General features: G+C 47.1%; 1 protein-coding gene across 2 annotated transcripts in view; it reads left to right on the top strand.

Annotated features, from left to right (window-relative positions):
- Positions 1–22,461, top strand: part of RAMP3 (receptor activity modifying protein 3) — a 49,316-nt gene that overhangs the window by 4,327 nt on the left and 22,528 nt on the right. Inside the window, exons 2-3 of one of the 2 annotated variants that reach the window (XR_009600506.1) lie at positions 14,611–14,743; positions 18,250–18,512. Coding sequence is in view for 1 of the 2 variants with exons in the window: in XM_004007973.5 (XP_004008022.1) it covers positions 14,611–14,743; positions 18,250–18,505 (389 nt within the window). In the remaining variant the exon portion in view is untranslated. Of the gene's footprint in view, positions 1–14,610; positions 14,744–18,249; positions 19,408–22,461 lie in introns of those variants that run through there. The other variant, XM_004007973.5, reaches the window with a different exon arrangement.

Genomic DNA, 22,461 nt, shown 5'->3' with positions numbered 1-22,461 from the left:
TAGGTCAGTTTTCCATTTAATGCTCTCCATGAAGTTTAATAAACCAAATAATCTTGATTAGTTTAATATTTCTTTCAGAGATGCTTCAGGGGCCATTTGGAGAACTCAGTTAGCTAGAGAAGGAAACCTAACTCTTATCAAAAACAGCTCAATATTCCAGGAAACATTGCTCTTTTAACAGAGTGAGAAAACCAAACTCCAGTCTTGTATTAGTTTACTTTTGATAATAAAATTCATTTATTTTATTAACTTCCATCTAATCTTACTCAATCCTGACCATGCGTAAAACTTTTCTTAAGATTCCTTTTATATAAACCTCCACGACTTCTGTATTCACGTAAGTTTGTCCCTTATCTTTTTCCCGTCTAGAAACGATGAGCTCTAGGGCAAAATTGTTTTTCTTTTTTCTTTAACAAAGCTATCTCCATTCTTTTTTAAAAAAAAAATTATTTATTTAGCTGTGCCAGGTCTTAGTTGCGACACAGGATCTTTGATCTTCGTCAGGCATGCAAACTCTTAGTTGTGGCATGCAGGATCTTTGTTCCAGCCTGCATATGCTTGGTTGCAGCATATGGGATCTAGTTTCCTGACCAGGGTTTGAACCTGGGCTCCCTGCATTGGGAGTGCGGAGTCTTAGCCACTGGCTACTTAACTTTAGTACTCTTGCCTGAAGAAGTCCATGAACGGAGGAGCCTGGCAGGCTACAGTCCATGGGGTCCCACAGAGTCGGTATGCAACTGACTATTATTTTTAGTAGTTTTAATTACATATTTATTGTAATTTTCGTCCTTAAAAATGCTAATCTCTAGCAAAACCCAAAAGGCAAGTAATTGAACTGTTTGTTATACTAACATTTTCTAATTGACAAACTTATAAACATGTTCTATAACCTCTAAAAACATACATTTTCATAGCATAATTTCTCTCTTTAAAGTGGCACAAACATCTTTAGTTTTTTCTCTCCTAAGAAGACGAATGCTAGACTTGTATAGCAATCAATGTTCCAGTATTTTATCTTAAAAAAATGACCTAGACCTTCAACGAATTTTTGTCATTTAACTTAATTTAGCAAAACTTTAAAGTTTCAAGTTACTGAGAATCAGCAATACGTGAACCGTGAACTCCCTGATGTTCAAGCTGGTTTTAGAAAAGGCAGAGGAACCAGAGATCAAATTGCCAACATCCGCTGGATCATGGAAAAAACAAGAGAGTTCCAGAAAAACATCTACTTCTGCTTTATTGACTATGCCAAAGCCTTTGACTGTGTGGATCACAATAAACTGTGGAAAATTCTGAAAGAGATGGGAATACCAGACGACCTAACCTGCTTCTTGAGAAATCTGTATACAGGTCAGGAAGCAACAGTTAGAACTGGACATGGAACAACAGACTGGTTCCAAATAGGAAAAGGAGTACGTCAAGGCTGTATATTGTCACCCTGCTAATTTAACTTATATGCAGAGTATATCATGAAAAACGCTGGATTGGAAGAAACACAAGCTGGAATCAAGATTGCTGGGAGAAATATCAATAACCTCAGATATGCAGATGACACCACCCTTATGGCAGAAAGTGAAGAGGAACTCAAAAGCCTCTTGATGAAAGTGAAAGAGGAGAGTGAAAAAGTTGGCTTAAAGCTCAACGTTCAGAAAACGAAGATCATGGCGTCCGGTCCCATCACTTCATGGGAAATAGATGGGGAAACAGTGGAAACAGTATCAGACTTTATATTTTTGGGCTCCAAAATCACTGCAGATGTTGATTGCAGCCATGAAATTAAAAGACGCTTACTCCTTGGAAGAAAAGTTATGACCAACCTAGACAGTATATTCAAAAGCAGAGACATTACTTTGCCGACTAAGGTCCGTCTAGTCAAGGCTATGGTTTTTCCAGTGGTCATGTATGGATGTGAGAGTTGGACTGTGAAGAAGGCAGAGTGCTGAAGAATTGATGCTTTTGAACTGTGGTGTTGGAGAAGACTCTTGAGAGTCCCTTGGACTGCAAGGAGATCCAACCAGTCCATTCTGAAGGAGATCAACCTTGGGATTTCTTTGGAAGGAATGATGCTAAAGCTGAAACTCCAGTACTTTGGCCACCTCATGCGAAGAGTTGACTCATTGGAAAAGACTCTGATGCTGGGAGGGATTGGGGGCAGGAGGAGAAGGGGACGACTGAGGATGAGATGGCTGGATGGCATCACCGACTTGATGGATGTGAGTCTGAGTGAACTCCCGGAGTTGGTGATGGACAGGGAGGCCTGGCGTGCTTCGATTCATGGGGTCGCAAAGAGTCGGACACGACTGAGTGACCGAACTGAACTGAACTGAACTGAACTGAGAATCTAAAATAATTAAAACATAATCATTTCTAAAGAGTTCATCTAAAAACTTCTATATCATTTTTCTGTATTTTACTACTTATGACAATATCATCATGGCAAATCAGTTTTTTGTTGATAATTTTTTCAATAGATATAACATGAATTTACTGACTTTCAGTAAACCTTTGTACAAGGAAAGTATCATATGTAGTACTGATGATTCTGAAGACATATCTGTATTAATTAACAAATCTTAATACTGGATATTAATTTAATACTTAATATTCTGCAGAGTGCATGAACCTGAAATTCATTTTGGTTAGTTTTTTGTTGTATTTAGAAATGTTTGATTTGTAAGTGCTCACTTTTCTTTAAGACAGTTAGATAGAGATCATAGATTAATTTTGGTAATTTATAGACTAATTTTGGTAATATTATCCAAAGATAAAGACACAATTATGATGTGGCTTCCTGGTGGCTCAGACAGTAGGGAGTCTGCCTGAAATGCAGGAGACCTGGGTTCAATCCCTGGGTTGGGAAGATCCCCTGGAGAAGAGAATGGCAACCCACTCCAGTATTCTCGTCTGGAGAATTATATGGACAGAGGAGCCTGGTTGGCCATGGCTCACCAGTCCATGGGGTCCTAAACTTACTTACATTTAAAAGGCTTCCCCTGCCCCCCACCTTTTTTTTTCCTTTTGGCTTGAAGTTCTACTAATTAACCCAAGGCCTGCTGGCTCAGTTTCATGCCTTGCTCTTGACACAACCGTTGGGTTTGGATATTACTCCCGGGATGCCTCTCTGCAGCAGTTGATCCCCATGATCATAAAACATTTAGCGGCACTTAGTCTCAGCTTTTCCCACTCTAGCAACCTAGAAAGGGCTGTTGTGACTGCCAGCTGGGCTTCCCTGGTGACTTAGCAGTAAAGAGTCCGCCTGCAATGCAGGAGCTACAGGAGACGTGAGTTTGATCTCTGGGTTGGGAAGATCCTCTGGAGGAGGATCCTTGCTTGGGAAATCCCCTGGACAGAGGAGCCTGGAGGGCTGCAGTCCATGGGATCCCAAAGAGTCAGACACGACTGAAGCGACTGAGCACGCACGCGTGCATGTGACTACCAGCTGGATTCAGTGAGTTCAGTCCCCATAAGCTGTGTGGGGACCTAGGAGTGTGGAGTTGCATGTATGGGAAGCTCCTGCCAGTGCCTGGCACACATTCTGTGAACATTTGAGTTTGCTAGCATCTGTGGCTCCCAGGGGCTCACCTACAGCACCACCACATACAGTGCCTGTGCCAGTGTGTCTGTGTATAAACATGGCACTGTCACTGTGTTTGTCACTGGTGGGAGTAATGTCCTGCTGTCGGGCCATCTCCTGTCTCATTGGATTCTGTGCACTCAAGTGGGCCCAGGTGCAGTGCTGGATATCAGGTACCCTAGTGACTGCAAGGAGGTGCTTGGCTCAGAGGTGCCTTGGAGGTCCTCTGACGTCACTATATGGAAATTGAGGTCCAGGATGGGGAGGGAACTCGCCAGACCACAGGGGCTGAGGGCAGAACCTTCTAGACCCCACAGTGTCCCAGAGCCATACTGGCCGTGGCCCGTCACTGCTGAGCCCACCGAGGAGGCCATGGTCTGCTTGCTGCTTGTTTGCACTGGAGGAGAATGAGAGCTCCTGTTTTTCATTTCCAAATGACTGGCCGTAAAAGGCTTTTCTCTCCGAAATGCATCTGTTTGGCTGTTTATCATTTCCCAGAGTCTGAAAGTCCCCTAGACAAAAGAAACACAGTTCTGCTTTTTCTTTGTTTCCTTGATGGAACTGCTGAAATGGTTTTCTATTCCAAGTTCATTTCTGAGACCTTTACTAACGCAGCTGGTTGCCTGAGTGGGTGGCAACCATCTACCTTTTTGGTGTTGTCAGGAATCTGCATCTTTACCTCTCTTTTTTTTTTGTTTTTAATCTATTGTTTTATTGAAGGATAATTGCTTTACAGAATTTTGTTGTTTTCTGTCAAAGATGAAACAGCCATAGGTATACATATATCCTCGCCCTTTTGAACCTCCCTCCCATCTCCCTCCCCATCCCACTGCTCTAAATTGATACGGAGCCCCTGTTTGAGTTTCCTGAAACACACAGCAAATTCCTGTTGGCTATTTATTTTATATATGGTAATGTAAGTTTCCATGTTACTTTTTCTATACATCTCAGTCTCTCCTCCCCTCTCCCCATGTCCATAAGTCTATTTTCCGTGTCTGTTTCTCCACTGCTGCCCTGTAAATAAGTCCTTCAGTACCGTTCTTCTAGATTCCATATATGTGTATTAGAATACAATGTTTATCTTTCTCTTTCTGACTCACTTCATTCTATGTAATAGATTCTAGGTTCATCCATCTCATCAGAACTGACTCAAATGCATTCCTTTCTATGGCTGAGTAATATTCCGTTGTGTATATATACCACAACTTCTTTATCCACTCATCTGTCGATGAACATCTAGGTTGCTTCCATGTTCTAGCTATTGTAAATAGTCCTGCAGTGAACAATGGGATACATGAGTCTTTTTCAATTTTGGTTTCCTCAGGGTATAATGGCACCCCACTCCAGTACTCTTGTCTGGAAAATCCCATGGATGGAGGAGCCTGGTAGGCTGCAGTCCATGGGGTCGCTAAGAGTTGGGCATGACTGAGCAACTTCACTTCGCTTTCACTTTTCACTTTTATGCATTGGAGAAGGAAATGGCAACCCACTCCAGTATTCTTGCCTGGAGAATCCCAGGGATGGGGGAGTCTGGTGGGCTGCCGACTAAGGGGTCACACGGAGTCGGACATGACTGAAGTAACTTCACAGAAGCAGGGTATAATATGCCTAGGAGTGGGATTGCTGGCTCATATGATGATTTTATTCCTAGTTTTTTTAAGGAATCTCCATACTGTCTTCCAGAGTGGTTGTATCAATTTACATTCCACCAAAAGTGCAGGAGTGTTCCCTTTTTGTCCATACCCTCTCCAGCATTTATTGTTTGTAGACTTTTTGATGATGGCCATTCTGACTGGTGTGAGGTGATATCTCATTGTAGTTTTGATTTGCATTTCTCTAATAATGAGCGATGTTGAGCATCTTTTCATGTGTTTGTTAGCCATCTGTATGTCTTCTTTGGAGAAATGTGTGTTTAAGTCTTTTCCCCATTTTTTGATTGGGTTGTTTGTTTTCCTGGCATTGAGTTGTATGAACTACTTGTATATTTTGGCAATTAACCCTTTGTCAGTTGTTTCATTTGCTATTATTTTCTGAGGGTTGTCTTTTCACCTTGCTTATGGTTTCCTTTGCTGTGCAAAAGCTTTTAAGTTGAATCAGGTCCCACTTATTTAGTTTTGTTTTTGTTTCTGTTACTCTAGGAGGTGGGCCATAGAGGATCTTGCTTTGATTTATGTCATCAAGAGTTCTGCCTATGTTTTCCTCTAAGAGTTTTATAGTTTATGGTCTTACGTTTAAGTCTTTAATCCATTTTGAGTTTATCTTTGTGTATGGTATTAGGAAGTGTTCTAATGTCATTCTTTTACATGTAGCTGTCCAGTTTTCCCAGCATCATTTATTGAAGAGGCTGTCTTTGCCCCATTGTATATTCTTGCCTCCTTTGTCAAAAATAAGGTACCCATAGGTACATGGGTTTATCTCTGGGCTTTCTATCTTATTCCATTGATCTATATTTCTGTTTTTGTGCCAGTACCATACTGTCTTGATGACTGTAGCTTTGTAGTATAATTTGAAGTCAGGAAGGTTGATTCCTTCAGCTCCATTCTTCTTTCTCAAGACTGCTTTGGCTATTTGGGATCTTTTGTGTTTCCATGTGAATTGTGAAATTTTTGTTCTATTTCTGTGAAAATGCCATTGGTAATTTGATAGGGATTGCACTGAATCTGGTAGATTGCATTTGGTAGTATAGTCATTTTCACAATATTAATTCTTCCTACCCAGGAACATGGACTATCTCTCCATCTGTTTATGTCATCTTTGATTTCTTTCATTAGTGTCATAATTTTCTGTGTACAGTTCATCTCTGTAGGTAAGTTTATTCCTAGATATTTAATCCTTTTTGTTCCAGTGGTGAATGGGATTGATTCCTTAATTTCTCTTTCTGATTTTTCATTATTAGTATATAGAAATGCAAGTGATTTCTGTGTATTGATTTTGTATCCTGTAACTTTGCTAAATTCACTGATTAGCTCTAGTAATTTTCTGATACTGTCTTTAGGGTTTTCTATGTACAGTATCATGTCATCTGCAAACAGTGAAAGCTTTACTTCTTCTTTTCCAATATGGATTCCTTTTATTTCTCTCTCTTCTCTGATTGCTATAGCTAGGATTTCCAGAACTATGTTGAATAATAGTGGTGAAAGTGGACAACCTTGTCTTGTTCCTGATCTTAGGGGGAATGCTGTCAGTTTTTCACCATTGAGAATGTTTGCTATAGGCTTATCATATGTGGCCTTTACTATGTTGAGGTAGGTTCCTTCTATGGCCGTTTTTAGAAGAGTTTTAATTATAAATGGGTGCTGAATTTTGTCAAAGGATTTTTCTGCATCTATTGAGATTATCATATGATTTTTATCTTTCAATTTGTTAATATGGTGTATCACATTGATTGATTTTCATATATTGAAGAATCCTCGCATTTCTGGAATAAACCCAACTTGATCATGGTGTATGAGCTTTCTGATGTGTTGCTGAATTCTGTTTGCTAAAATTTTGTTGAGGATTTTTGCATCTAGATTCATCAGTGATATTGGCCTGTAGTTTTCTTTTTTGTGTGTTGTCTTTGTCTGGTTTTGGTATCAGGGTGATGGTGGCCTCATAGAATGAGTTTGGAAGTGTTCCTTCCTCTGCAATTTTTTGAAAGAGTTTTACGAGGATAGGCATTAGCTCTTCTCTAACTGATATAATTCTCCTGTGAAGCCATCTGGTCCTGGGCTTTTGTTTTTTGGGAGATTTTTGATCACAGCTTCAATTTCAGTGGTTGTAATTGGGTTGTTCATAATTTCTATTTCTTCCTGGTTCAGTCTTGGAAGATTGAACTTTTCTAAGAATCTGTTTATTTCTTCCAGGTTATCCATTTTATTGCCCTATAGTTGTTCATAATAATCTCTTATAATCCTTTGTATTTCTGCATTGTCCATTGTAACCTCTCCTTTTTCATTTCTAATTTTGTTGATTTAATTCTTCTCTTTTTTTATTGATAGGTCTGGCTAAAGGTTTGTCAATTTTGTTTATCTTCTCAAAGAGCCAGCTTTTAGTTTTATTAATCTTTACTATTGTTTCTTTCATTTCTTTTTCATTTATTTCTGCTCGGATCTTTATGACTTCTTTCCTGCTACTAAGTTTGGGGTTTTTTGTTCCTCTTTTTCCAGTTGTTTTAGGTGTAAAGTTAGGCTGTCTAGTCGATGTTTTTCGTGTTTCTTGAGGTAGGACTGTATTGCTATAAACTTCCCTCTTAGAACTGCTTTTGCTGCATCCCATAGGTTTTGAGTTGTCGTGTCTTCATTGTCATTTATTTCTAGAGATTTTTTGATTTATTCAGTAACTTGTTGGTTATTTAGAAATGTGTTGTTTAATCTCCATGTGTTTGTGTTTCTTACAGTTTTTTTTCTTGTAATTGATATCCAGTCTCATAGCGTTGTAGTCAGAGAAGATGCTTGATATGATTTCAATTTTCTTAAATTTACTGAGGTTTGATTTGTGACCCAAGATGTGGTCTATCCTGGAGAATGTTCCTTGTGTACTTGAGAAGAAGGTGTATTCTTCTGCATTTGGGTGGAATGTCCTGAAGATATCAATAAGATCCATCTCATCTAATGCATCATTTAAGACCTGTGTTTCCTTGTTAATTTTCTGTTTTGATGACTTGTCCATTGGTGTGAGTGGGGTTGTTAACTTCTCCTACTGTTATGTGTTACTGTCAATTTCTCCTTTTATGTCTGTTGGTGTTTGTCTTATTGAGGTGCTTCTATGTTGGGTGCAGAGATATTTACAATTGTTATGTCTTCCTCTTGGATTGATCCCTTATTCGTTATGTAGTGTCCTTCCTTATCTTTTGTAATATTCTTTATTTTAAGGTCTATTTTGTCTGATGTGAGGATTACTACTCCAGCTTTCAGAGAAGGCAATGGCACCCCACTCTAGTACTCTTGCCTGGAAAATCTCATGGATGCAGGAACCTCACAGGCTGCAGTCCATGGGGTCGCTAAGAGTTGGACACAACTGAGCGACTTCACTTTCACGCATTGGAGAAGGAAATGGCAACTCAATCCAGTGTTCTTGCCTTGTGAATCCCAGGGATGGGGAAGCCTGGTGGGCTGCTGTCTATGGGATCACACAGAGTTGGGCACGACTGAAGAAACTTAGCAGCAGCAGCAGCAGCAGCAGCAACTCCAGCTTTCTTTTGCTTCCCATTTTCATGGAATATATTTTCCCATCCTTTCACTTTCAGTCTACATGTGTCTTTAGGTCTGAAGTGGGTTTCTTGTAGACATCATGTATATGGGTCTTGTTTTTGTGTACATTCAGCCAGTTTGTGCCTTTTGGTTGGAGCATTTAATCCATTTACATTTAAAGTAGTTATTGACATATGTGTTCCTAACTCCATTTTCTTAATTGTTTGGGGTTGATTTTGTAGATCTTTTTTCTTCTCTTGTATTTCTTTACCATATAAGTCCCTTTAACATTTATTGTAAAGCTGGTTTGGTGGTACTGAATTCTCTTCACTTTTGCTTGTCTGAAAAGCTTTTATTTCTCCGTCAATTTTAAATGAGATCCTTGCCAGGTACAGTAATCTTGGTTGCAGATTTTTCCCTTTCAGTGCTTTAAATATACCCTTCTGGCTTGCAGAGTTTCTGCTGAAAGATCAGCTGTTAAGAATATGGGATTTCCCTTGTATGTTACTTGTTGCTTCTCCCTTGCTGCTCTTAATATTCTTTCTTTGTGTTTAGTTTTTGTTAGTTTGATTAGTATGTGTCTTGGTGTGTTTCTCCTTAGGTTTACCCTGTATGGGGCTCTTTGTGCCTCTTGGACTTGATTGACTATTTCCTTTTCCATGTTGGGGAAAATTTCAACTATAATCTCTTCAAAAAACTTCTCATACCCTTTCTTTTTCTCTTCTTCTTCTGGGACCCCTATAATTCGAATGTTGGTGCTTTTGATATTGTCTCAAATGTCTTTGAGACTAGCCTCAGTTCTTTTCATCCTTTTTACTTTATTCTGCTCTTCAGAAGTTATTTCCACCATTTGATCTTCCAGCTCTCTGATTCATTCTTCTGCTTCAGATACTCTGCTATTAATTCCTTCTGGAGTATTTTTAATTTCAGTAATTGTGTTGTCTCTGTGTGTTTATTCTTTAATTCTTCTAGGTCTTTGTTAATTGATTCTTGCATTTTCTTCATTTTGTTTTCAGTGTTTTTGATCATATTTACTATCATTACTCTGAATTCTTTTTCAGGGAGTTTGCCTAGTTCCTCTTCATTTATTTGGACTTCAGTGTTTCTAGTTTATTCCTTCATTTGTGTAGTATTTCTCTGCCTTTTCATTATTTAAAAAAAAATTATTGTGTTTGAGGTCTCCTTTTCCCAGGCTGCAAGGCTGAATTCTTTCTTTTGGTTTCTGCCCTCCCAAGGTTGGTCCAGTGGTTTGTGTGAGCTTGTATAAGGAGAGATTTGTGCTGAGTTTTTGTTTGTTTGTTTGTTTTTCCTCTGATGGGCAAGGCTGAGTGAAGTGGTAATCCTATCTGCTGATGACTGGGTTTGTATTTTTTCTTTGTTTGTTTAGATGAGGCATCCTGCACTGCGTGCTACTGGTGGTTGGGTGATGTGGATCTTATATTCAAGTGGTTTCCTTTGTGTGAGTTCTCACTATCTGATACTTCCTAGGGTTAGTTCTCTGGTAGTCTAGGGTCTTGGAGTCAGTGCTCCTACTCCAAAGGCTCAGGACTTGATCTCTAAAATTCATTGAAGAAACAGCATGAACTTTCCAAAACCATCTATCTTATTTTCTTTGAAATGGCAGTCAATTCTGGCATTTAAAGACTTTCCAAGTGTTTCATCCAGGGACTTGTAAATCTCACTTGTCTTCTCACAGGCGAACCTCAAGCTCACCAAAAAAGAAAGTTTTACTTCCAAGTCCCAGTCTTGGTACCACTGAGCCCAGCCCCACATCCCTCTTCTCTCCTTGGTGGTGGACTTTAGACAGATACCTCGCCACCTCCCATTCCGGTACCAGAAACTTTACCTCAGTCTTATAACACTGGATGGATTGTTGGGTTTTGCTGGGACTTCCTTAAGCCTGTGCATCAGAAATGGTGCTCTATTTAACTGTCCCTCCATCCCCTCATGGAGGTCACTTACAGGTGTCCCATGGTGCCTGTCCTGTGCATCCTCATACCACACTGCCCACTCCCTCCATGGGCAGGAGAAGTTATCCCGTGAAACTCGCCTCAGGATGTCATGTGGTCCTTGATGGCACATCCTCAACCTGCTCTGGCCAGGCCCCTGCCATGTTGGTGTGTGGCGATTCTGGGACATATGGAGATTCTGGTCTATGAGGAAGGAGGGAGGGAGAGGAGGAAGGAGTTCCAAGAGGGAGGATGTGCAGGGGGAAGGAGGAGAATGAGATGGAGGAGGAGGAAGCACTGAACTGGGTCTCAGTGATGTGACAGGTGGTGCCTGGGTTAGGCTGAGGATGTCCAGATGTTCCAGGTCCAGGGGTCCAGGCCCAGAGGATTAACATCCAGATCATCCAGGTCCATGGATCCAGGTCCAGTTGGGTTTTGATGGTGGTCCAGGGGGTCTAGACGGCCAGGTCTAGTTGGACTGCACCTGGGAGGAGTCGCAGTACCAGTAGAGGCAAACCACGGGATGAGAGCTGCCTGGCTCATGCCCACGGGTGGAGGGTGGCACTCAGGAGACCCATGTAGGATACCCTGCAGAGACTATCAGCCAGACCCAGGAATGGGCACACGGCTGGATGTGGAGGACATTAAGTGGACTGGAGCCTGTGTTGGGGTGCCTGTCAATGAGCTGAAAGGAAAAAGTGCCTGTGCAACAGGGTGGCTTGCGGGGTGGGGGGAAATGGAGCACAGGTGGCCTTCTCAGCTGCCTCCACACAGCTCGAGAGCCTGTGCCCCCCTGCACGGCCTGGACCCAGGGCTGCAGGTGGGTTTGGCCCCCCACCCTGTTACTGAGCAAGTGGTCACAGAGACCCTGTCTTTTTGGGCTGTTGTGGGGCTCAGCAAGTTGGACCACACTTAGGACAGGGCACTCAGCAGACATTGGTCAGTACTGAAGCTGAGGGAAGCCTGGCAAGGGGCAGCCAGGCCAGCGTTCATTTCCAGAAGGGGAAACTGGGGCTCAGAGTAGAGAGTGAGTGCATCTAGGCTGGAAGAGAGTCGTGGTAAACATGTGGGGCTTTTTGACCACCTCCGGACTCCTCAGCTCTCCCATTGTCTGTCTCTTAACTCTGCAGTGTGGGCAGGGCCTCTCAGCACCTGGAACTTGTCAGAGATTAGCATCTTGGTGCTGCAGGCCTACTGGCTCAGAATCTTCATTGCACAAGATCTCCGTGCCTGTGTGCACGTAATTGTGAGCAAGCATTGCTTTCCCTACTTGTTTGCAGCTCTGGCAGTACATTGGAATCACGCATGGGGTGTTGTTGTTTTTTTTTTTAACAAATATGAAAATATGAATCTTTGGTCCCAATCTCAGAGTCACCCTTGCCATGGGCCAGGGCTGTGGCCTCAGGGAGTGTGGGTGTGCAGCCAAGTCAGACACTTTTGTTCTACCTCACATGGTCATCCTGAGAGACTCAGTGCTGAGAGGGGCTGGGAGGGAGGCCCCCAGCCACAGAGATGTCCAGGTGGGTTCAGGTACGGTGGTCTGCACCAGCCTCAGAGGGGAATGGCTTTGTTCTGCCTTCAGAAGAATTGTATTACAATAGATTGTTTCCATCAAGGACTTCAGAATCGAGAGCTGTGTTAAAATAGAACTGGATCGACAGCCTGGGAGCACATAAGCCAGACCTGCTGCAGCCTGGGAAGGGGGCTAGGTGGCTGGGGGTCGAGGCCGAGTGGTGTGTGGGTGGGGCAGTTGTGGCCAGATGGAGACAAATTGAAAGAGATGCATGACTATTAACTGGTGAAAACACCCAAAATCAGTACCATTCTCTTTTATAAAGGAGAAGACATAGGCCCAGCAGGGTGAAGGGTGTGTCCAGAGTCACACAGCAAACCAGTGACTCCAAGGGGGTGGGGCTGGGCATCTAGTTGTGGTTAACTTCAGAAGGGCACCCTCTTCCTGCAGAGACGGCAAGGCTCCTCTTTGAGGGGTGTCAGCTTCCGGCTTGGCTGCTGCCTACCTGGGACCCCACGATGTGAATGTTCTGAGGCTCAGGGTGGGTTCAGCGGGGGAGTGTGGAGTTTGAAAACCCACCTCTGCCTTCTGTTAGGCTTTAAATAAACTGGGAAGGCCTGCACACCTGCACTAGTCTACCTTTGGGTCTAGCCTCCAACGTCACTTCTTCCCCTTTCACCCAACTACTGTTAATGAATTGAGTCTTTAATTATTATGGAAAGACTCTGGTGATACTCTTGGCTCTGAAATATACTTTGTCCAGTATTAATGTTGCCACTCCAGCTTTCTTTTGATTAGTGGTTGCATGGCATATTGTTCCCCACCTTTTACCTTGAATCTTTTTGAGTCATTTTAAGGTAGGGTACGTATAAATAGCCTGTGATTGGATTTTGGATTTTGCCTTTTGATTTCATCAAATAATCCTTGCTTCATTTTTTGAATTTTGGGTATGCCATGTGGCATGTAGGATCTTAGCTCCATGACTAGGGGTCGAACCTGTGCCCCTGCAGTCGAAGCTTGGAGTCTTAACCACTGGACCACCAAGAAAGTCCCAACAATTTTTATTTCTTTATTGAGGTGCTAAGACTATTTACTTTCAATGTGATAATTTATTGATATGGTTAATTTTAAATCTACCATGGTACTATCAGTTCTTGCCCCCACTTCTCTCTTTTTCTGCTTTCTTTTAGATTTTGTATTTTTTTCCACTTTTTAATTTCTCCTTCTTCCCCTTCACTAATTGGCAGTAATTATTATTATTTTTTGATTACTGTAGTGGTTGCTTTAGGATTTGTAGTATGTATCTTTAACTTATCACAGTCTAAGTGATATTATATCAATTCATGTATAGAACAAGAACCTTCCAAACCTTTCATTCCTGTCCCCCCGACCCTTGGCAGTGCCACATGACTTGTGGGATCTTAGTTCCCCAACCAGGGATTGAACCCAGGTCCTGGCAGGGAAAGCACTGAGTCCTAACCACTGGACCACCAGGGAATTCCCCTTTTGCCTATTTTTAAATAAGTCATTGCTCTTGTTTAATAGTCATGAGTTCTTTATATATTTTAGATACAAACCCTGTATCAGAGATATGATTTTCATATATTTGCTTTCATTCTGTGGGATGTCTTCACTCTTTCGATGGTATCTTTTGAAGCACAAAAGTCTAAAAATTTGATGTAGTTCAATTTCTATGTTTTTCTTTTGTTTGTATTTTTGGTGTCATATGAGAAGACTTCATCTTATACAAGGGCACAGTGACTTTCTCCTGTATATTTATTCTATTTAAATATTTTATTTATTTATTTTTGGCTATGTTGGGTCTTTGTTGCTTCGTGCAGGCTTTCTCTAGTTGCAGAGAGCAATGAGAGCCACTCTCTAGTTGCAACATGCGGGCTTCTCATTGCACTGGCTTCCCTTGTTGCAGACCATGGGCTCTAGGTGCTTGGGCTTCAGTAGTTGTGGTGTATGGACTTTTTTGCCCCCATGACATGTGGATCTTCCCAGACCAGAGATTGAACCCATGTCCCCTGCATTGGCAGGTAGATTCTTAACTACTGGACCACCAGTGAAGTCCTCTCCTATATTTTATCCCACTGGAACCCATCTTCCCTCAGCCTCTCCCCTCCCAAGACCCCAATCTCTCTGCATGCTGCCCTCCCTTGCCTGCTTCTTCCCATGCCTCACTAGAGGACATCTTTCTGTGACCCTTCTGGGTCCTGTCTTGGTGACACCGCAACGTGGGTTCCTCTTTCTGCACTGGCTTCAACCTTCTTGAGTTACATGGAGGCCAAGGTGGTGGAAGAAGACCCCAGCTGACCTTGAGGGGCATCAGCACGAGCCTTCAAGGGTCATGACAGCACCTAGCCTTCCTAGTGATACTCACAACTCTCTCCTCTCTAGGGGAGTCTCCCCCGGTGGGTGGCTGCAATGAGAAGCGTATGTTGGCCATGCTGCCCCGCTGCGGCAAGACCTTCGCCGAAAAGATGATGAAGGTAGAGGTCTGGAAATGGTGCAACCTCTCGGAGTTCATCGTGTGAGTGTCCCTGCCCATGACCTGCCCTTGCCCTGCCCACAGCGCCTGTGCTTCCCAAGTTCCGAGGTTCATTCCAAGCCTCCCAGCCCCTCACTCCCCTCACGGACCACACTGGCTGCTCCAAATTGAACACTCCAGGTTGTGCGTCCCCCACTCTTCTGAGTGTGGTCATTTCTCTGGGAACCCCTGACACCCAATCCCCTTCCTGAATGTGGTTGGTGCCCTGCCCTGGGGTGCCTGCCTCTCTCCACGGTCCGTGCTGGGTGGAGTTGTCCTTTTGGGTTTTCCTCACAGCACCAGCCAGGGCTGGGTCGGTAGTCAGGACCATTGGACCACAGAGAAACTGAGTCCCACTGGTTTCTACCTGGTGTGGAGAGGGCCCCGCTTTCTAGAAGCTTCTGAGATATTTTTCATCTCCTGTGATCACACCCAGCATCAGGTGTCTAGGTACACCTTTCACCTCCTTGGAAATCACCGATGGCCTGCGCCTACCTTCCCCCACTTCCCACTTAGAAGGCTCTGCCTGGCACAGTGCTGGGGGCTGCTGCATTCAACCTGTCCTGTGGGCCATGCCTGCCTGGGACCCCTGGATTTCTATCAGTTGCTCCAGCCCTTTCCACCCCAAGACCCTGGCCCCTGTGCTGTCTGTTCCCAGTGGTTGTCCTATGGGCTTCCATGGCCATCTCCCCAGGGGACAGTGTCTCCTTGTGGGCACATCCAAGCCCCCTCATGGACTCCACACATAGCTGCTCACTGAACCAAATGGAACAAAATTTCTGTGTCTGCTGGGAAAGGGGAAGGGGGTGTTCAGGAAGGGCCTTGGCCAGGCTTCTTATTGTCCTTGGAACCTGACCTGAACGCCAAGCCCAGAGTGGACACACAGGGGTGGAGGTTTAGGGAGGAGGTGTGAGTTTCCTGTCCTGGGCTTCTGTCATCTGCTAAAGCCTCAGTGAGATCAAACAGACATCCAGCCCCAGGGCCGGAGGACAGTAGAGGGGTCAGCCAGGAAGGGGTCTTGGAGGAGAGAGGGGCCGATGTCTACTGGACTAGGGAAAAGTTTGCTCGTGGAAGAGGGAACCTGCCAGGGGCAGTTTGCCTGTCTTCTGGGTTCCACATCCCAACTTTCCCCTCTGGACCATGGCTGCATTTTTGCTCATTGTGAGAGCACCCTCAGGGGCTGCAGGGAGGGTGCTCTGGGAGACAGACTGAAGGGAGGGCGTGGAAAGGCCCCAGGGTGACCAGAGTCGCTTGGGAAGAACCGAGCTTGTCGTGACCCTGGTTCTGTGATGTCACACAAATGGCAGCTTCCTTGGGAAGCACACCTTGATTTTATCTCCAGGTTGAACGCAGGCTGATGAGTTAACAGCACCTGGGACTGTGTGTGGAAAGGTGTGCATCCCTGCCTCATCTGCCTCCCCAGCCCTGGGAACGCGGGGTGCTGGGCTGTGGGTGTTGGCTTCTGCAACTGTTGCCTTGTGCCTGAGTGCCTGACCTTTGCTGTCTTTTATTGTAACAACATTTTCTGTCACAATAAGGAGTCAGTTCCCAGTGATCTTGAGAAGCAGCAAGTGTGGGCAGTCTGCACATGGCCCTGTAGGTCTCAGCTCTGCCCAAGCCCTAACCTTTGGGACTCACCCATGACCTCACTGAGAACCTACTACGTGCCGGGCACTTACCAGAAGTGTATTCACAGCACCTAATTTGGTCTTTTCACCAAGGTGGGGGCTTTCACCTAATAGGGCCCATTACCTTATTGGCTGAGAATTATGAATCCCATTTACAGGTGGAGAAACTGAGGCTCAGGGAGGCTAAGCAATGTGGGCAAAGTCAGGAAGATGGTCAGCCAAGCTGAGATTAGAAGATATCGGTTTGACATCCTGAGCCCTAAGCTGCTACCTTGTACTGTTTTCTGTGCACGGGGGTCACACGGGCCTCAAATCACCCTCCACGTCCTGCTCCTTGTACCTTGTCTCAGTTGCACTGAGCTCTGGGGCGGGTGGGGGCTCTGCAGGGTGTTGGGTTAGAAGCTCTGGGGTGATGGGGCCCAGTGGGAGGGGTGGGTCTTGGGGGTGATGGTTTGCCTGAGGACCTGGTTAGTGAGGCGACCCAGAGCCTGGACCCATCCCAAGGACCACATCATGGGTCTGCACATGGATTCCAGGCTGTAGCCTTTGTTTCCTGCTTTCTTTTGCCTTGTGTGGCTCTTCGTTGCCTGCATTACCTGAGGGGTGCGGGCAGATGTGTGCCTGACCAACCAGCCAAATGTTTGGGCTGGGAAACCATTTGCCCCAGGACCACCAGGAGGAGTGGTGAAAGGTCTGGCTGAATGGATCCGCTGCCCTGTTTTCCCCTGCCTTTCCAGGCAGAGATGAGGTTGTGTACAGGAAGCTCCTGCAGGAAGCGGATTCTTCCTGTTGCTCGTGCCACCCTTCCTGGGTCAGTACCGGAAGGAGAAGGGTGGTTGCAAAGCCTAGCCCCCATGGGGAGCTGAGGCAGGAACCCCTTCCTGCCCCATACCTGTCCTGTGTGAAGCACTTTGCCAGGTGGGCAGTGGTCGGAGCTGGCACACTGAGGCAGATATTCAACCAGCCCTCTGACCAGAGCATCTTGAACAATGGCTGCCAGTCTAGGTCAGCAGCCCCAGAGGCCCGTAATCCTCGGTCAGTGGGCTTTTGGATTGAATTCTGGGGACTGCCAGTGGTAACCCTTGGTTGGCTATATGGACCATCAGGGGCCTGGCTGTTTGATGGACGTGGCTCCTTGTTCATGGCTTGCTACGTGCCTTTCCAGGTTTGGTCAACACAGACAGGAAGACCCTGGGCAGAGGGGGTCCCATGTATCCTGTCAGGTGGGGGCTGAGGAAGGTAACTTCGGAGAGGAGGACAGGTGGGATGCCCCTCCTCCTCCCTGCACCACCCAGTCAGGTTAATGAAGACAGGTTAACTTGACTGGGAGGCAGCTTTCTCTTGGCCTCAGAGAGATCTCTTCCCCTGGGAGGCCCATATAGTGGTCCTAGGTGAGAAGGGCCTTGCAGGTCAAGGGGCTGTGACCTTTGGCCTTGGAGAAAGAGCCCAGGCTCAGAGTGTCCTCTAGGAAGACCTGGGGGTGCTGGCACCCTGGGGGCTGAGCCCAGAGCTGGGGTGTTGGGAGTTCCTTTCCTTGTAGGGAGGAGGTGACAGTGTGGACGACCATGATGAGGGCAGGGATGACGTACGAGATGCAGACTGGGCATGGGGTATATTTTGGGGAGCTCATGGCCTCAGAGTTTCTTGCAGGGTATGGGGCCACCACGCGAGAGAACCTCAGGGCAAGGACGCCAGGGGGATGGATACTGCCAGACCAGCAGGCCCAAGAGAGGTTGTAGCACGAGGCCACTTTTCCCATGTGGCCTGGGGCCATGCTGAGAACTGGTGGCCACACAGCACTTGCCCCCCACTTTCCTGTAACTCAGGGCCAAATTTAGAAGTGGTGGGGGAGCTGAATGGTCAAACGCCTTGCCTTCACAGGTACTACGAGAGCTTCACCAACTGCACGGAGGTGGAGACCAACGTGGTGGGTTGCTACTGGCCCAACCCCTTGGCTGAGAGCTTCATCGCCGGCATCCATAGGCAGTTCTTCCAAAACTGCTCGGTGGACAGGCAAGACTGGGAGGACCCCCCAGACGAAATTCTTATCCCGCTGATCACCGTGCCCGTCCTGCTGACCATCGCCATGACTGGTGTGGTGGTGTGGCGCAGCAAACACACCGAACAGGTGTTGTGAGGGCCTGGTAAGCCCGAGGAGCCATGCCTGGAGAGATGGAAGAAAGTTCTGCAGGGCTGATTGAACTGGTGCTTCAGCTGCCCCTGAACCTTGCCCCGGCGGTCTTGGGCTGGTGATAGAGAAAACGTGCTGTGGCTGGAGCTTGTGTGCTGGGCGCAGATCACCGTTGCTTCACCTGCGCTGTCCCAGGATGGGCTGGGGCCTCTGGTGTTCCCAGTACCAAGTCCCTTAGGGCCCTGCCCTGGCCTGACCTTGACCCCGCCTCCTAACTGACTCTACCCCTGACCCCATCTTCCACTCTGACCCCACCCCTGGTCCTGGTCCCACCCCTGATCCTGGCCCCACCTCCTACTCTGACTCCACCCCTAGTTCTGGCCCCATCTCCTATCCTGACTCCACCTCCTACTCTGACCCCACCTCCTACTCTGACACCACCCCCAGCCTTGGCCCTACCACAGTGTCTCTGCTCTGAAAAGGTGTGCCTATTCCCACCCCACTCCAGTACTCTTGCCTGGAAAATTCCATGGATGGAGGAGCCTGGTAGGCTTCAGTCCAGGCGGTCGGAAAGAGTCGGACACGACTGAGCAACTTCACTTTCTTTCATTCCCACCTGGCTGGGGGTGGGGCAGTAAAGTGTTTTGTGGGTCCTCACTTTGCAGGCCTTGGGTCCTCCTGATGGGGAGCCCACTTAGAGAGAATCTGGAAGACAGAATTGAACTAGGAGCTCCAAGGAGCCACAGGATAGCTTGCGACCTGCGGTCTGTGGCCGCAGCTGGTGTGGGCCTCCTTGGTAATGTGCCCCTCTAAGAGCAAGGCCTCAGGGTAGGGGCCTTGTGCGCTCTACTGGCTGAGCTCTGTCTGCTGTGCCTGTGCTTTCTGTGAGTAAAGAGACATGCTGCTTCTGAGGTTTCCAGTTTTATTTCAGGGAATTCACAGAGACTCTGCCCGGCCTCTTAGAACTGGCAAGTCCCCCAGGCCCATTTTACAGACAGGGAGTGATTGAGGCTCCAGGAGGTCAGAGGTCAGAGCAGCAAAGAGAGCCTCAAACCAGGGGAGTGTGGGCAGGCGGGAGGGATCTGCTATCCAGCTCTCAGAGGTTTTGTGCTTCCCACTGGCTCCCTGCGCTTTGAGGAAAGAGGGGAGACTTCATCTTTCTGGCATTTCGAGGTTGCCTCGGGCTTGCTAGGACCCCTGCCTGGTCCTGGGGACCTGGGAGCAGCTGGTGGAGGCGCTTTGTCCGCAAGCCTCTCTCTGGTCCCTGGCGGCATTCCAGTTCCGTAGTCAATGCTTTTGAATGTGGGCGGTTTACTTCAGCACCGTCTTGCTGGGGCCCAGAAGTGGGGTCGTGGCTGTGAGTGGATGTGGAGGGAACCTAGCAGAGCAGTCCTTATGTCCTTCAGAGGCCTTACTCCTCTTCCTGCCCAGAGGTGCAGGGGGTCCCCTGAGGTTGCTGGTTCTCTGCAGGTGCCCACGGGTGCAGATGCCCACAGGTGCAGATGCCCACAGGTGCAGGGATGGGATGGGAATCTCCTGGCACTTCCGGTTCCTGAGGCAGCTTCAGCCAAGGAACAGAGACTGTGATCTCAACGTGTATCCACAGTGCCTCTGGAGCATCGCCCACCATGCAGGTCTCTGCTGGTCATCTGTGAACTGACCGACTGCTGATGAGATAACCTGTGGAGGCCCGGAGGCGCAGTGCTTTTGGGTTTCAGACCATCTCAAGCCTTTAAAGTGTTGGTTCTCTTCTCAGATGGTGCCCTGGGGCCCCTGCAGCTGCGGAGGGAGTGCAGCCCAGCCCCTGCTGGCCCTGGCCACACCCTGTGTGGGGAGCCCCTGGAGGTTGTGTGTGTCTTCCCTGCCCCAGGGATTCTCACTTCCCAGGTCGCCTGAGAGCCCGGGCCCCCAGAGCTGCACCAAGAGGCTACTCTTGTGTGCACATGGCTATCCAATGATGCTTCTTGGCTGAAGACCCCACTCTTACCAAGACTGGAGAACCTCGTAACTGTGGGCCTGGCACTGGGCTGCCTGACCGCCCTTTTAGCTCTCTAGCACGCTTTCTTCATTATGCTAACTTTAATTTAATTTTAGTGACCCCCTGACCCCACTGAGCCCTCTGACCTTCAGGCTAGTCCTGTCCAGCCCTGGCTTGCTACCTCCCTCCCACCCAGCCTGGTCTACTGGTCACAGCTTTGTATGCTCTGTCAGTCTGTTGGCCCCACATTTTCACTTATTCATGGGTTTTTCTAGGACATGGAGGGTCCTGGGTGCCAGACCACACAAGGAATGTGTGTGTATACGTTTGTGTGTATTTGTGTGTGCATTTCTGTCCCTCTTCCCCCAGCTCCGTACAAGGGGGTGCCATGTCTCTCTACTTTCTAGACAAGCAGTCTAGATATAGTGTTTTCCTGGGAGGGCCAGGATTTCTCATCCCCTCCACTCTGAGCTCTGTGTTACAGAGACTAAATTCCAGGCATGAACAGCTGAGATGTCAGGCCTCCCTCTCCCTGGCCAGACCTCACTGACAGTTAAGAGGGAGCTCTACCCCAGGCTCAGCTTGCTCTCACTTCAGTTCACCTGTACAGTGGAGGCTCCTGCCAGGAGAGGCGAGTGGAGAAGACCAGAAGCTGCTGCCCGCACCCAATATGCTGTTCATAAAGTGAGGGTGTTACGCTACTGTCCACAACCCCAGCTCCAGGAGAGTGGGTCAGAGCTCTTCCCAAGGGCAGAGGCAACTGTAAGGACGGGCAGCTCTGAAGCTCTCTCCATAGGAACTGACTTGATTTAGAAGATAGTGTAGGGAAGTCCAAGCCTAAGGGAGCTCTCGAGAACCGGGAGAATTTTGGTGGTGAGCAGTGACAAGCGACTGGCAGCTCTGCGTTGGAGGTGAGCATGAAAGGGCGCTGGCAGCTCCATGAGAGCACAAGTTAAACCACAGGCAGTTGGATTTCCCACCAGAGATAAGTGGGAACAGAGACACTTACAAGAGCCCTCACGGGGTCAGAGAAAACCTCATAGCGTGTGCGAGCTGTGTGAGCTCAGTTGCTTCAGTTGTGTCCGACTCTTTGCCACCCCATGGACTGTAGTCTGCCAGGATCTTCTGTCCATGGGATTCTCCAGGCAAGAATACCAGAGTGGGTTGCCATGCCCTCCTCCAGGAGATCTTCCCCACCCAGGGATCGAACCTCATAGACTGGCCTTAAAATCACCCCACCAAGGAGCTCAGATTTAATTGGGTTAGAATGTGGAGCATTGATGTCCCAGGTCATCGTCAGCACAACGGAGCAGTCAGCTAGACACCAGTGGAGTCTGAGAGCTGACAGTGATACCCACAGAGACAGCAGATTCCCAGAGATCAGACCCAAGGACATCAAAAGAAGCCCCAGCAGAGCTTGGGGTCTTGGGCATGTGTGCTAAGCGGAGGGCTATGCTCTCTGAGAATGACACTTGAGCTCATGCTGACATTCCAACCAGTCCACCCATGACTAGCATTCAGGTGTCAGTGTCTGTCCCAAATTTGTCCCTCGTCCTCCAGTACCCATCACAGATGTGCCTCCATCTTACTCACGCATGCAGAGCAGCCCAGGTCATGTCCCCTGGAGGGCGTTGGTGCAGAACTTGACTAGGGTGTGTGTTCTGTGTGGACTTCTGCACAGTGAAGGGGTGCTGGCGCTGCAGGGGGCCACCTGGGTCCAATCCCAGCCTAGTCATTTGTGACGTGACCTTCAACAAGTATGTGCCCTCTGCATAGGTGGGTTCCTGGTCTACGCGGGCCTTGGGAGGATGGGATGAGATCATCCACATAGCTTCCTGAGCCTGGCACACAGTGGATATGGTCAGTGTTATTATGGAAAGTCTGGGCTGGGTTCTGGATGGGGGAGCCCCTGGCATGTCACTTCATGGAGGGTGATACTGTGGGAGTGGAGGATGGTCCCAGGGGATGTGTTGAGTGGGGAGCA

This window comes from Ovis aries, chromosome 4, assembly GCF_016772045.2.
Source record: "Ovis aries strain OAR_USU_Benz2616 breed Rambouillet chromosome 4, ARS-UI_Ramb_v3.0, whole genome shotgun sequence".
Taxonomy (NCBI): domain Eukaryota; kingdom Metazoa; phylum Chordata; class Mammalia; order Artiodactyla; family Bovidae; genus Ovis; species Ovis aries.
Note: the sequence above shows the minus strand (reverse complement) of the source record. Positions and strands in the feature narration are given on the sequence as shown.